This window comes from Lynx canadensis, chromosome E2, assembly GCF_007474595.2.
Source record: "Lynx canadensis isolate LIC74 chromosome E2, mLynCan4.pri.v2, whole genome shotgun sequence".
Classification (NCBI taxonomy): Eukaryota; Metazoa; Chordata; class Mammalia; order Carnivora; family Felidae; genus Lynx; species Lynx canadensis.
This window is the reverse complement of record NC_044317.1, coordinates 44710214-44724735: the sequence shown is the minus strand read 5'-3', so window position 1 is coordinate 44724735 and position 14522 is coordinate 44710214. Positions and strand designations below refer to the sequence as shown.

Here is a 14522-nt window from a genome sequence, read left to right as displayed (position 1 = left end):
TGAAAATACAGGACAGGTTTTGGTACAAGTGAAACTACAAGCAGTTTCAGTTGAATGAGAAAAAGATCATATGGTTAAAGGATCACATAACTGAGTCAGTTAAACAGGAAAAGGATGGTACTGGTAAAAACAACAGGCCTTTCCTACTGACCCATGTGTAGAAAGACAACCTTAGATTTGCCTTCATACCAGTTTCCTTGAAGAAAATACTACTGTAGATTCATTTGTATCCTGTACCTAGATGAGGGAAGAGCTGTGAATTGGCATGAAGACATGGCTAGCCTATATGACTAAGGTATCGTAAGTCTTGGGAAAACAAGGTAGCAGCTTCCCTGTGCTTAAGTGGGTTTCAGTCTTACAACTGGGTGTGCCCCATGCGATGGGGGTACACCATGCAGATACAGTGGTGGGTTATAGTAAGATATCCTGGGTGAGAACGTTGTTTCCCAGGGCTTAGGTGAACTGCACCCATTCGACCTTTTCTCCCTTCAGCAGTACATAGGTCCTCGAATCTATCTTTGCTTGGGTAGTTGCAGTATTGTAAAGGTGGTTTTGTTGTTGCTGTTGTTGTTTTGATCAGGACAAAGCTAATAATAAACGTAATGTTGGGTTAAAGCCTATTCTGTTTTTTTGATTGCCAGTTCAAATCCGTGATTGCTGTTGGTGGACACCGCAGATTGGTGTCAGAACTATGTGACTGCTGAGTAGATGGGTTATTTTAACAAATTGTGCTTGTATAACTGGAAACCCATCTGGAAGAAAATAACAATGAATCTTCATTTTATAGGACATTAAAAAATAAATTCTAGATATATTAAATATTTACATATTGAAAAAAATAAACAATAAACAACTTGCAAGAAAACCTAAGAAAAATTACATATACAATCTAGAGATTAAAGTATCTTTTTAACCAATCCGTAAGCTTAGAAAAAATACATATTGATTACACAGAAATTTAAGATATTTTTATGGAAAAATATTTTTATGACAAAAATTAGGCAAATTCCTAACGTCTAACATATAAAGAGGTCTTCAAAATTGACAGATAAATAATCCTATAGGAAAATGAGCCAACAATGCAAAAATTTACAAAGCAGCAAATCTAGGAGCAGTTGAGGTGTATGCTCATCAGACAAACATAAATTTAAGTAGTATATTACCATCTATTGCAGGGTTAGAGGAAAGATGTGTTTCTGAAAATGACCGATATTATCTATTAAAATTAAAAAATAGTATATGTCCTTTAATCTAACAATCTTTTGCCTCAGAAATAAAAACATCTGAAATGTAAGGTCTGATTTTAAGAATGTTAAAAAAAAAATATTTACTGTAGGGTTGTTTGTGGTGGCAAATAACTAGCAACAAGTTGAATCAGTAGGGAATATCAGAGTAAATTTACAGTATACAGTATCACAGGTGTTACTCATCTTTATCTATCGTAATCATTGTTGCACCTTGGCACCAACCCACTGCAGGCACCAAAAGGTAATCCTCCTAGTTTGGTCTGAATTAAGAGTTCTAAATTGCTCTGGTGACTTCAAAGCTGTACAAATGGAAGGGCAAAACACTTAAGAAATACAAGGGGAATGTTTAATGAAGAATGGAAGAAAATAGAGGATAATTTAGATTCATGTAAACACATAAGCAAACCCTGGAATTTATAATCTTAAGACCAATCTTCAAAACTGCTAATAAGTGGTGTAGTACTATGGTTTTATTAGCATTTCATTATTTTGTATTTCAAAGAAATTGATATATTTGACATATGCCTAAGGTTTAAATATTGCATACTCATTTTTATCACTGTTCAAAAAGAGCATTAACAACTCTTTATGTGTCAGGTTGTTGTAGAAAGGGATCAAGTAAACAAAAATTGGCAAAAAGATTTGCTTCACATAAAACAATATTGTTTAGGTCTCAGATCTCTTTTAGCACCATTTTCACCAAAGAAACAAACAAACAGGGGATTTATCAATTATATCTGGCAGAATAGAGAATAAAAATCTCTGAGGTTAAAATTGAAGGTAAAATGCAAGAGTTGAAGTTTTACTCAGTGGCATATTTAAAAATTTAAGAGTAACTTGGTTTCTTCATTTAAAAAATATCAAATTATTAATGCTAATACTGGTTATGTGGACTCTTAAAATTTCTGATGTTTCAGTAAAAACTAGTTCTTAGTATCAAGTCTGTGCAAGTATTATTAAATCATATGATTCTTAAATGTATGTAACCCACTTAACCTGTTGCAGAATCATGCTTTAATTTCTGAGACCACACGTATTAGTGATGTGACATGCAAGAGTACATTTAAATAATTTAAGCTACCATCCAATTAAAAAAAATAACTTCCAATAAAGGTATGATTTTAGAAATATTTTCTATAAAATAGTAGCATCTGCCTGGGATTGTGAGTTCATTATTACATGTACTGCATGTACAACTTTCCTACTCCTATCTATCTTTTTTAATTTTCAGGAATAGCACAAACAATAGAACACATATATTACCACAACCCAGAGTTAACTAACATTTTGTTATATTTAGTTGGAATCTTTATTTCTTTTTAATGATGGTATTTAGATACAAAACTGAAATATCCTTTAACAACCATGCTTGGTCCCATTTCTTTTCTGCTACCTTTCTTTCTAGAGGCAATCACTTTTGGGAAATGAGTGTGTATCCTTCCAATCCATTCTTCAGTTTTCCATAAAAATGTTCTTCCATAACTAATGCTTAATAATAGTGTTGATTTCATTCAAATTCACAGAGCTAACGATTATAACATATTGATCTCTTCATTTTTTTCACGCCACATGATTTTTCAGGTCTTTCTATTTATATATATAATCTGTTATGTTATACTTAACTACTAGAGAATATTCTACTGTGTGCCTATATCACATTGTATTTATCCATTTCACAAGCAACACACGTTTCCAATTTTTTGCTAATGTAATTCATGCTGCAATGAACATAAAGATACATGACTCCCTAACTTAAGTACATGTATCAGTTTCTTGGGTATATGCATGTACACTCAAGAGTGTGTGTTCTGGAATCTATTTTAGAAATTCTTTCCTACTGGAGGTATATTCTCCTATAAAATTCTCCTATAAAATTCTTATGTTACCAAGTTTTGCTTTTTGCATTCTGGTCTTTACAATACTTTTGGATTTCATAATAAATTCTTTAATGTATTACTATGGCAGAGATCCAATATTTTTTCCACATGAAGAATCAGTTACCCTGAGACCATTTTTTGAATCATCCATAATTCCCCTACCAACTTTTGATATCATCTCTATCAATTACCAATTCCCCATAAAGGCATGCATGTTTCTGAATACAATATTCTGTCCCAATCTTTGATTTCTATGAATGCATCAAGAACAAATACTTTTGATTACATCTGTAGCAAAAAATTTTAAAAATGACAATTTTGTCTCTTAATTTAAAATCTTTATACCTCTCATATCTTTGTCTTAATGCATCAGGTAGGCCTTCCAGAACCATGCTGCTTAGTGTCCATGACTGGATCCATACTTACTTCAATGAGATTGCTCCTAAAAGTACATCATTAACAATGTTTGCTGTGGGAGTTCTGGGAGCATAGGTTTTTAAACTATGATACTTATTAAAATTGTTAGTATTTAAGTTTTGATTTGTTGAAGTATTTTCCACATTCAAGCCACTTTATTATAAAATGAATTTCTGGTATACCATTAAGTCTGAGTTTTGCTGAAGCTTTTCCTAAATTCAAGGCGTTTATCGAGCTTTAGTGAGTATGAATTCTCTGGTGTCTAATATGATGTGACTTCTGGCTAAAAGCTTTCCCACATTCACTACACTGATAAGGTTTTTCTCCAGTATGGATTCTCATATGTAGAGCAAGAGTTGAGAACTGAGAGAAGGCTTTTCCACATTCATTACAACCATAGGGCTTTTCACCTGTATGGCTTCTCATATGAACAGTAAGAGATGAGCTTTGACAGAAGGCTTTCCCACATATTTTACATTCATAAGGTTTATCCCCTGTATGAATTCTCACATGTACAATAAGTGATGTGATTCGAGAGAAGGCTTTTCCACATTTATTACATTCATAGGGTTTCTCTCCTGTATGAATATTGTGATGTTTAATGAGGTATTGCTTCTGCCTGAAGATTGTTCCACATTCATTACATTTATAGGGTTTCTCTCCAATATGAATTTTCTCATGCTCAGTGAGATTTGATTTGCCACTGAAGGCTTTCCCACATTCTTTACATATATAGGGTTTCTCTCCTGTATGACTTCTCTGGTGTCTAATGAGGCTTGACTTCTGAATGAAAGCTTTCCCACACCCCTTGCATTCATAAGGTTTCTCTCCAGTATGTATTCTTTGATGGATAATCAGGTTTTCTTTCTGGCTAAAGGCTTTTCCACATTCATTACATTTAAAGGGTTTCTTTCCACTGTGGATATTCTGATGTTTAATGAGGTACTGCTTCTGGCTGAAGGCTCTTCCACATTGATTACATTCGAATGGTTTCTCTCCTGTATGGATTTTCTCATGCTCAGTGAGATATGATTTGCCATTGAAGGCTTTTCCACATTCCTTACATGCATAGGGTTTGTTTCCAGTATGATTTCTCTGGTGTTTAATGAGGCTTGACATCTGAATAGAAGCTTTCCCACACTCATAGAGTTTCTCTGCCGTATGATGTTTCTGATGAGAAAGGAAGTTTCTCTTCTGACTGAAGGCTTTTCCACATTTATTACATTTATATGGTTTCTTTCCTCTATGACTTCTCAAATGTAGAGTAAGGGATGAGACTCGAGAGAATACTTTACCACATTCAGTACATTCATGTGATTTTTCTCCAGTATGCATTTTCTTATGCTCTATGAGGTTTTCCTTCAGGCTGAAGGTTTTTCCACATTCATTACATTCATGAGGTTTCTCTCTAGTATGAATTTGATCATGCTGAAGGAGATCTGCTTCAGGCTTAAGGCTTTCCAACATTCTTATCACGCAGATATTTTTTCCAACAAGAATTCTTCAGTATTTCTTGACAATGTGACATAGATGAAAGCTTTTCCACATTCACCAAATTCATAGGTTTCTCTCCAGTATTAATTCTCAGGTATCTAATGAAGCTGAATTTATGATGAAAGACTTACATTGCTTATCCTGAGATTAGACAATTACAGATTGGGATGAAACATATAATATCAATTGTATTCTTAATGGTTCTTTCTTAGCTTCACTTATATTTGAGTATAAATTATGTTCTGAACTCTCTTAAACTGAGTCTCATACACAGAGATGTAGTTGTAAAGAATCAACATCTGTCCTCAAAGGAAATACTTTTCTGTTATGCCCAGGTTTTCTGAGTTTTTTCTAAACTATATTTTCATGGAGAAAGATGAGACTTAAATCTCATGTCTTCCATGATGAATCTTCATCTATTTATAAATTTCCCAGACCTTTTCTAAAAGGGAATAAAAACAAAATCATCATTGAAAAGAGCTAATAACTGTAAAATATTTAGTGCCTAGCATGTAGTAAATATCCAATAAAGTGGCTATCATCATCATCAACACTAACACTTGTGATTTTTTCCAGTATTTTTAACAAAAATTTTTAAATGTGGTATTGTAAAATAGACTCTTTATTTCAAACCTAGTCCCACAGTAAAAAGAAAGCTTAAATACAAATAACATTCACAGGAGCATGTAGTTTAAACTGTTTTTATTTTTATTATTTTTTTAAGTTTATTTATTTTGAGAAAGAGAGAGGGGGAGTGTGCACACGAGCCGGGGAAGGACAGAGAGAGAGGGAAAGAGAGAGGATCCCAAGCAGGCTCTGCACCATCAGCACAGAGCCCAACGTGGGGCTCGAACCCATGAACTGTGAGAACATGACATGAGCCGAAGTCGAGAGTTGGGAGGCTTAACCAACTGAGCCACTCAGGCACCCTGCTCAAATTGTTTTTAAATGTAACTTTTGCATTTTATAAATCAGTAAAATAAAATATAAAGAACAGGTAACAAACAGGATGAAAAAACAAACACATAAGATTGGGAGAGCCTAAGATGAAAGGATAAAAAATAAAATAAATAGAATTATTAAAGAGGACATACGGTTAAATAAGATATTTATTCTGTATCTTCCTGAAACTCCATTCAAATGATAGTACGAGGATGAAGGGAATATACTCATAAACACTGCAGAGGTTGAGAAGACACCGGTGGATGAAAAGATTTAGGAAATTTTGAAAGGAAAGCAAATAAAGAACTATAAATTAACAGCAGAATCAAGTGGCTTAAATAAAAAGCCAGCAAAAGAGGATGCTACCTAGAAGCAAGGTAATTTGTGATACAGCTGTCAACACAAAGGCTCTATAACTGGAGTGACTGGGTAAGAGTAGAAGGTGGAACTTATACAATGATTATAAAAGCAGCAGCTTATGTACCTAATTCTCCTAACTGGAAGGACATAGGAATTTATTATCCAAAGTATAACCAGGAGCCTCCAAACTTAGTGATGATAGGCAAAGTAGATACTGAAAAGAGGGAGTAAAAATTCCTATGTAGAATAGGGTTCCAACCCCTTTCTACTGCTGCTCTTTAGAAATGCTGGTGGTTGGTGGTGTCAAACAATAGATGGGTTGGTTTCTTTTTCCTTCCTTCCTTCCTTCCTTCCTTCCTTCCTTCCTTCCTTCCTTCCTTCCTTCCCTCCCTCCCTCCTTCCTCCTCCCTCCTTCCTTCCCTCCTTCCTTCCCTTCCCTCCTCCCTCACTTCCTTCCTTCCTCCTCCCGCCCTCCCTTCCTTCCTTCCTCCCTCCTTCCCTTCCTCCCTCCCCCCTCTGTCTCTTCCTTTATTCCTTCCTTCCTTCCTTCCTTCTCCCTCACTCCCTCCCTCCCTCCCTCCCTCCTTCCTTTCCTTTCCTTTCCTTCCTTCCTTCCTTCCTTCCTTCCTTCCTTCCTTCCTTCCCTCCCTCCCTCCCTCCCTCCCTCCCTCCCTCCTTCCTTCCTTCCTTATTTTTATTTATTCTGAGAGAGAGGGAGAAAGAGGGCACACAAGGGGCAGAGACAGAATCCCAAGCAGGCTCCACATGGACAGCACGGAGCTGCATGCGGGGCTCAAACTCACAAACCATGAGTTCATGATCTGAGCTGAAATCAAATCACACACTCAACCAACTGAGCCGCCCAGGCACCCAGGGAGGGTTCTTTACTGAAAAAATGAAAAGGTCATGAAAACACTTACAGATATTCACATTTGGAGTCATTTAAAAGAATCATCTAGGGGCGCCTGGGTGGCGCAGTCGGTTAAGCGTCCGACTTCAGCCAGGTCACGATCTCGCGGTCCGTGAGTTCGAGCCCCGCGCCAGGCTCTGGGCTGATGGCTCAGAGCCTGGAGCCTGTTTCCCATTCTGTGTCTCCCTCTCTCTCTGCCCCTCCCCCGTTCATGCTCTGTCTCTCTCTGTCCCAAAAATAAATAAACGTTGAAAAAAAAAAAAAAAGATTAAAAAAAAAAGAATCATCTAGATATCTGACTAAATGCTGCATAGTGAAGCCCACCATTTTACAAGCCCCAACCATGCACAAAGATTACAATAGTGTTTCTGGTACCTCAATGTTAAATTTTAACATAGAGCTAAAGATCACAAAAAAAATGATGAAAGCCCTAATGTGAAAGCTAGATCAAAACAAATAGGAAAAAACAAGGAAAGGAACAAAAGAAACACACACATAAACAATACTGTAATTAGTATCACAGAAGCACTGAAAACACAGAAATATCAACAGAGTTCTTTTTCTTTTTTTAATTTTTTTTTCATGTTTATTTTTGAGAGCAAGAGAGACAGAGTGTGAACGGGGGAGTGCAGAGAGAGGGAAACACAGCATCTGAAGCAGGCTCCAGGCTCTGAGTTGCCAGCACAGAGCCCGACATGGGGCTCAAACTCATGGACTGAGAGATCATGATCTGAGCTGAAGTCGGATGCTTAACCAACTAAGCCACCCAGGCACCCCTATCAACAGAGTTCTATAAAGAAGTGCTTTTGCAAATAAGAAATATGTTGAACTAAAAAATTCAACAGCTTAGGGGAAAAAATTCCAGGAAATCTCCCAGAATAATTAAAAAAAAAAAAAAAAGGAAGAATGGAAAGAAGGAAGGGAGAAAGAAATAATGATTAGAAAATTAGCGGGTTAGTGGAGGCGTCTAAGAGGTTCAAGATCTCCTAAAGGAGTTCCAGAGAAAATATGAAGAAAAATTAATACAGGAAAATTTCTAAATTCCATCTTTCATGTTAACAAGTTGATCATATATATATTTATATACATATAATATATAAAATTCTGTATGTATAAAAGATTTTATTTTCAAAAGATTTTATTTTTATTTTTTTAAATGTAGTTTAGGGGCACCTGGGTGGCTCAGTTGGTTGCGGGTCCAACTTTGGCTCAGGTCATGATCTCACGGTCCATGGGTTCAAGCCCCACATTGGGCTCTGTGCTATCAGTTCAGAGCCTGGAGCTTGCTTTGGAGTCCGTGTTTCTCTCTCTCTCTCTGCCCCTTCCCCACACATGCTCTGTCTCTCTCTGTCTCTCAAAAAATGAATAAATGTTAAAAAAAAAAAAAAGAAATTAAAAAAGAACAAAAATGTAGTTTAATGTTTATTTATTTTTGAGAGAGAGAGAAAGCACAAGCAGGGGAGGGGCAGAGAGAGAGGGAGACACAGAATCCAAAGCAGGCTCCAGGCTCTGAGCTATCAGCACAGAGCCTGATGCAGGGCTCAAACCCATGAACCAGGAGATCATGACCTGAGCCGAAGTCGGACCCACAATTGACTGAACCACCCAGGCACCCCAAAAGATTTTATTTTTAAGTAATCTCTACACCCAGAGTGGGGCTTGAACTTACAAACCCGAGATCAAGAGTCGCGTGCTCTACCAACTAAGCCAGCCAGGCATCCCCAAGCTGATAATATTGTAAAATGGTTAAATCAAAAGTAGGTAAAATAGATGCATAAAATGTGAGAATAAACACCAGTTTATTGAGTTGAAAGTGGTTGCCTATGTGGAGGAGGAACTGTGGGTGACGAAGGATGGTGCAAGCATAACTATAATCCTATTTCATTTTTAAAAGCCCCTACATGTTATATACCTGCAGAGATGTCCTTGAAGACTTGAGCCTTTTAACCTGAACTGATCTATAATCGTATAGTAACTATAGATAGTACTCTTTTTATCTAGTTGCAGTTAAGTTTCACATGGCTAAACAGCAAAGTACATATTAATGAAAAAAAGTAAAATAGGCCAGAAAACAGCCATTTTTGCCTTGAAATCTGATTTACTGCAGTGTTTTGATTATTGATACTATCATTTCTAGATACAGAAACTGTCGTTGCCCTCAATTTCAGTTTTCATGTGTTTTCTTTCTATCATTGTGCCTGAAATGACTGGCACCAAAGCTCTTCTTTTGTGAAGAGCTCTTGTCTTGTCCTCACTCTCAATCCTTTCTTTTATAAATGTTTTCTACTGGCTGCAAATCTTCAATGTTATCCTGATCTGTCCTGTCCCTCTCAAACTTTTATCCTCATTTTCTTTTTCTTTTTTTTTTTTTTAAGATTTTACTTTTAAGTAATCTCTACAACCAGCATGGGGCTCAAACTTACAAACCTGAGATCAAGACTTGTATGCTGTACCAACTGAGCCAGCCAGGCATGCCTCCTCATTTTCTTATAAATCACTGCAAGAGCTGACTCTAGTAATATACTGTCACTCACATCAATGCTATAATTTCTAAAATCAGAAAACAAAAACCCTCAACCTTTACTGCATGCCATAGGCAAAAATTTACTCAAAATGAATTAAAGACCTCAACATAAGTGTTAAAACTATTTCTTTTATAAAGAAAAAATGGTAGACTTAATCAAAATAAAAAACTAATGCCCTTCAAAAACACAGTTAAAAAAAAGAAAAGCCAGACTGGTAGAAACTGATGAAGGGCTCATATCCAAAATATATAGAACTCCTAAATCTCAGTAAAAAAAGGTAATCTAATTTATAAAATGGGTAAGAGACTAGAAAAGATATTCACAAAATCAGATATATGAATGGCCAATAAGTACATTAGACGTTCATCCAAACTAGTGATCAGAAATGCATATTAAAATCCCAGTGAGATACATTACACACCCATTAAAATGGCTAAAATTTAAAAAACTGCCATTCCAAGTGTAAGAATGCGAAGCAACTATCTCTCAAAAAACTGTAGGTGGGAGTGAAAAATGATACAGCTACTTTGGAACATAATCTGAGTATTTTATAAAGTTCAATATATACTTATTCTGTGCAGCAATCCCATTTCTAGGCATTTATTCAAGAAAAATGAACATATATGTTGACACAAAGACCTAGTATATGAATGTTCATAATAGTCAAAAATGGAAGTAATCTAAATGTCTATCAATGACAAATTATGTCCATACTTATAATAATAATCAGCAATAAAAAATGAAAATTCATATACATAACATGAATTAATCTCAAAAATGTAAAACTAAATCAAAGAAATTAAATGCTAAAGATTATGCAGTGAATGACTACATTTATATGAATTCTAGAAATGGCAAGTCCTAGTAACATAAAGCCAATTAGTGATCACCAGGGATGGGGGAGGGGTATGGCTCTACAGCAAAAGGGCACAAAGAACTGTTGATGGATCTGTTCTATATGTTGGTTTTGGTGTTGGTTTTATGACTGTATACAATTACCAAATTTATCAAATAATATACTAAAGGGGTTGACTTTTATGGAAATTATACCTCAATAAAGCTGAAAAAGTAAATCTTTCCACACCTGAAGCTCTACAACAATCACCAGTTATTTATTAATCATCTTCTTTGTGCTTAAGACTGCAGATAACAAGGGTAAAATACCAGCTTTTGTCTCAATGAGCTTCAATGTAGGTCTTAAACATGAAAGGGAAAAATACAAATGTAAGAGAGCATATACTTAGAATTCAAGTTGCTCTGGAAACTATAATATGCTATGGGAATAGAAGATTAGAGATACTGGGCTAAAAGTGATAATGAAGGGACAATTTAATAAAAATGAAGCCCAAGGGTAAATGATGGATAGGACTTTGATAGATGGCTCACTGCACAATCAAAGGCGAAGATGCAAATAATTTCATATATATGAATGGGGAGGGAAGAAGGGTACAACTGATACTATTTAAAACTGAAATAATAATCACAATTACCAACAGTGTGGGAAAGAGAGGAGGGAGACTAAAAATACACTAAAGTATAAAATATACGTCATTCCTTAGTGAGGAGTATAGTACCTGAAGAAATGGAAGACAAAGACTAAGAAAGTTATGAATATAAAGGCAACCAAGAGAATATAACAAAATAATTATTATAATAAAATATAACAAACTTTCCATTATTTTCAGAAGGAAAGGCATATGTACTCAAGGAAATCAAAGATCCTATAGTAAAGGATAAAAAAGATGAGGTCAAATTTAAAACAGAATACATAATATTAAATAAAAGAACCAATACTAACCATTCTGTTCCTGTCAATAAATACAACTAGGAAAAAAAGAACTATTAAAAGAAAAAGACTATGACAGGCTCATACAGATAATTCTCAGGCTCCAACACATACCTCCTGAATCAAGAAAACCTGCAGGTAAGGCCCAGCAATCTGTATTTAACAAGCCCTCTAGATGATTTTGACACACGCGAAGGTTTAACAAATGACATAATAAAACCTACCTAAACTCTCTGTAAGGTACACATCTAAAACAGGGTGCCTGGGTAGCTCAGCTGGTTAAGTGACTGACTCTTGATTTCAGTTCAGGTCATGATCTCACTGGTTCATGAGACTGAGCCCTACATCAAGCTCTGGCACTGACAGCACAGAGCCTGCTAGGGATTCTCTCTCAGCCCTCTCTCTCTGCCCCTTCCCTGCTTGTGTGCATGTGCACGTGCACTCTCTCTCACTTCTGTCTCTCAAAATAAATAAACATTAAAAAAATACATTAGAAAAAAGGAAATTTTCACTTGTAAATTTCAAATTAAAAAAAAAAATTAATGTTTATTTATTTATTTATTTTTAAACGTTTTATTTATTTTTGGGACAGAGAGAGACAGAGCATGAACGGGGGAGGGGCAGAGAGAGAGGGAGACACAGAATCGGAAACAGGCTCCAGGCTCTGAGCCATCAGCCCAGAGCCCGACGCGGGGCTCGAACTCACGGACCGTGAGATCGTGACCTGGCTGAAGTCGGACGCTTAACCGACTGCGCCACCCAGGCGCCCCTAATGTTTATTTTTGAGAAAGAGAGCACAAGCAGGGCAGGGGCAGAGAGAGAGAGAGACAGAATCCAAAGCAGGCTCCAGGTTCCAAGCTGTCAGCATAGAGCCTGATGCTGGGCTCAAACCCACGAACCGTGAGATCATGACCTGAGCTGAAATTGGATGCTTAACTGACTGAGCCACCCAAGCACCCCTCACTTGTAAATTTCAAAATATACTGGCTTGAACAAACACTTTGGTCAAAGATAAAATTAAAATAAATTGCAAAGCATTCAGAAATATTCAGAAAAATTCAAAAACAATGTATATCAGAGCCTATAGAACACATTTGAAAAAAATGCTTGGATAAGTTTTAACATATATGTTTACATTATTCTAAAAAGAAATAACATAGGGCACCTGGGTGATTTCAACTCAGGTCATGATCCCATGGTTTGTGAGATCTAGCCCTGCATCAGGCTCTGCAGTGACAGCACAGAGCCTGCTTGGGATTCTCTCTCTCCCTCTCTCTCTCTGCTTCTCCCCTGCTTGTGTGCGTGAGCTCGCTCTCTCAAAATAAATAAATAAGCTTTAAAAAAAATAAAAAGAAATAACATAATAAAATAAGCATTCAAACCAAGGAATTACAATAAGGAAAAGTAAATGTAAGAAAAAAAAGTACAGATAAGAAAAATTAATTATTACAAACAAAATTAGAAATAATAAATCCACAAGTTGATTCTTAGGGAAAAACTAAAGAGGAATAACAGCAAAATTATAAAAATAAAAAAATGATTACTTGGAAATAACCATAGACAGAAAAGGACTGTAGAGATTATTTGCTCACCTCCATACAAACAAATTTGAAAACCAAATATTACCTATGAAAACTGAGACCAGAAAAGACAAGAAACCTAAACAGTAAAGTAGATATAGAAAAAAAGAGACCATTGTTATTTTATCACCCCAATAGATGGTTCAAGATGTGGAATTTACTAAACTTTTACAAATGAACAGTAATAACATTTATTTAAAATTTTCCAATTCTTAAATTCATTATATTTGCAAAAGTACGATGTAGAACAGATTAGGACTTAGCCCACTATATTCCTAACTAAAGAAAACACAGAAATGACATCTTGGTAATTAACACATCTTATATATTTTTTTAAAGTTTATTTATTTATTTTGAGGGAGACAGAGATAGCGCAAGTGGGGGAGGGTCAGAGAGACAGTAGAGAGAGAGAATCCCAAGCAGGTTCTGCACAGTCAGCACAGAGCCTGATGCAGGGTTCAAACTCACAAACTGTGAGATCAAGACCTGACTCGAAACTAAGAGTCAGCTGCTTGCTTAACAGACTCAGCCACCCAGGTGCCCCCCCCCCCAAATATTTTCAAAATAGAAGTCAAAATACTCTAATCCTAAGGAAACTATTTTTGTGCTATAATGCCCGACTTGAGTAGCTGCAGCAGAGATCCTAGGACCTACAAAACCTGAAGTATTTGCTACCTGGACATTTACAGAAAGTTTACTGGCCTCTTGCCCTACAGTGGTCATTTCTCCCTTCTCTACTTGGGTGGAACTAGGATGCACTGTTGACCCGTTTCAACCACAACTAATGATCAACAGAACCTGGAGGAAATCTGGATCATTTAAAGGATCACAAAGACCAAAGCTACCATGCAAATCTTCATTACTCACCACATAACTGTTATGTGACCAGGAAATCAATTCTTATATTCCTTAAACCAGTACATTTTGGGGTTTATTATAGTCACTTAGCTTTACCATGATTGATATACTTTTTAGTCCTGTCTAATGCTTTACAATATCATGTATCTGTAGATACCTACTCAACTTGGACACCGTAGCATGAAAGTAGTAACAGACCATAAGAAAATGAATGGACGAGATGCACTGAACATGGCCATGTTTCAGTAAAACTCCTTACAAAAATACATAGTAGGATGTAGTTTGCCAACTCCTGCTCTAACAGGTCACCATTTTCACAGAATACATTTAAGAGTTTGGTTGACATTTGAGCATTCTGATATATATTTTGAAAATATTTAATCACTAGACTGGACCTCTTTCCTCAACTGATTCACATAACCACTTGCTACTCAAAATCTGCACTTAGATGTCTAATACGGATCTAATTTACCCTGCCCCAAATCAAACCCTTGTTCTCCCAAACCAACACCCAAATTCTTCTCAT

At 36.1% G+C, this 14522-nt stretch overlaps 1 protein-coding gene across 2 annotated transcripts in view; it reads right to left on the bottom strand.

Annotated features, from left to right (window-relative positions):
• Positions 1–1699: 1699 nt before the first annotated feature.
• The window catches only part of ZNF260 (zinc finger protein 260), a 74504-nt gene continuing 61681 nt past the window's right edge, over positions 1700–14522 (bottom strand). Inside the window, exons 6-7 of one of the 2 annotated variants that reach the window (XM_032591452.2) lie at positions 4741–4990; positions 1700–4671 (exon numbers count right to left, since the gene is read on the bottom strand). In XM_032591452.2, the coding sequence (XP_032447343.2) occupies positions 3779–4671; positions 4741–4990 (1143 nt within the window). In that variant the 3' untranslated portion in view covers positions 1700–3778. Of the gene's footprint in view, positions 5478–14522 lie in introns of both variants that reach the window. The other variant, XM_030297987.2, reaches the window with a different exon arrangement.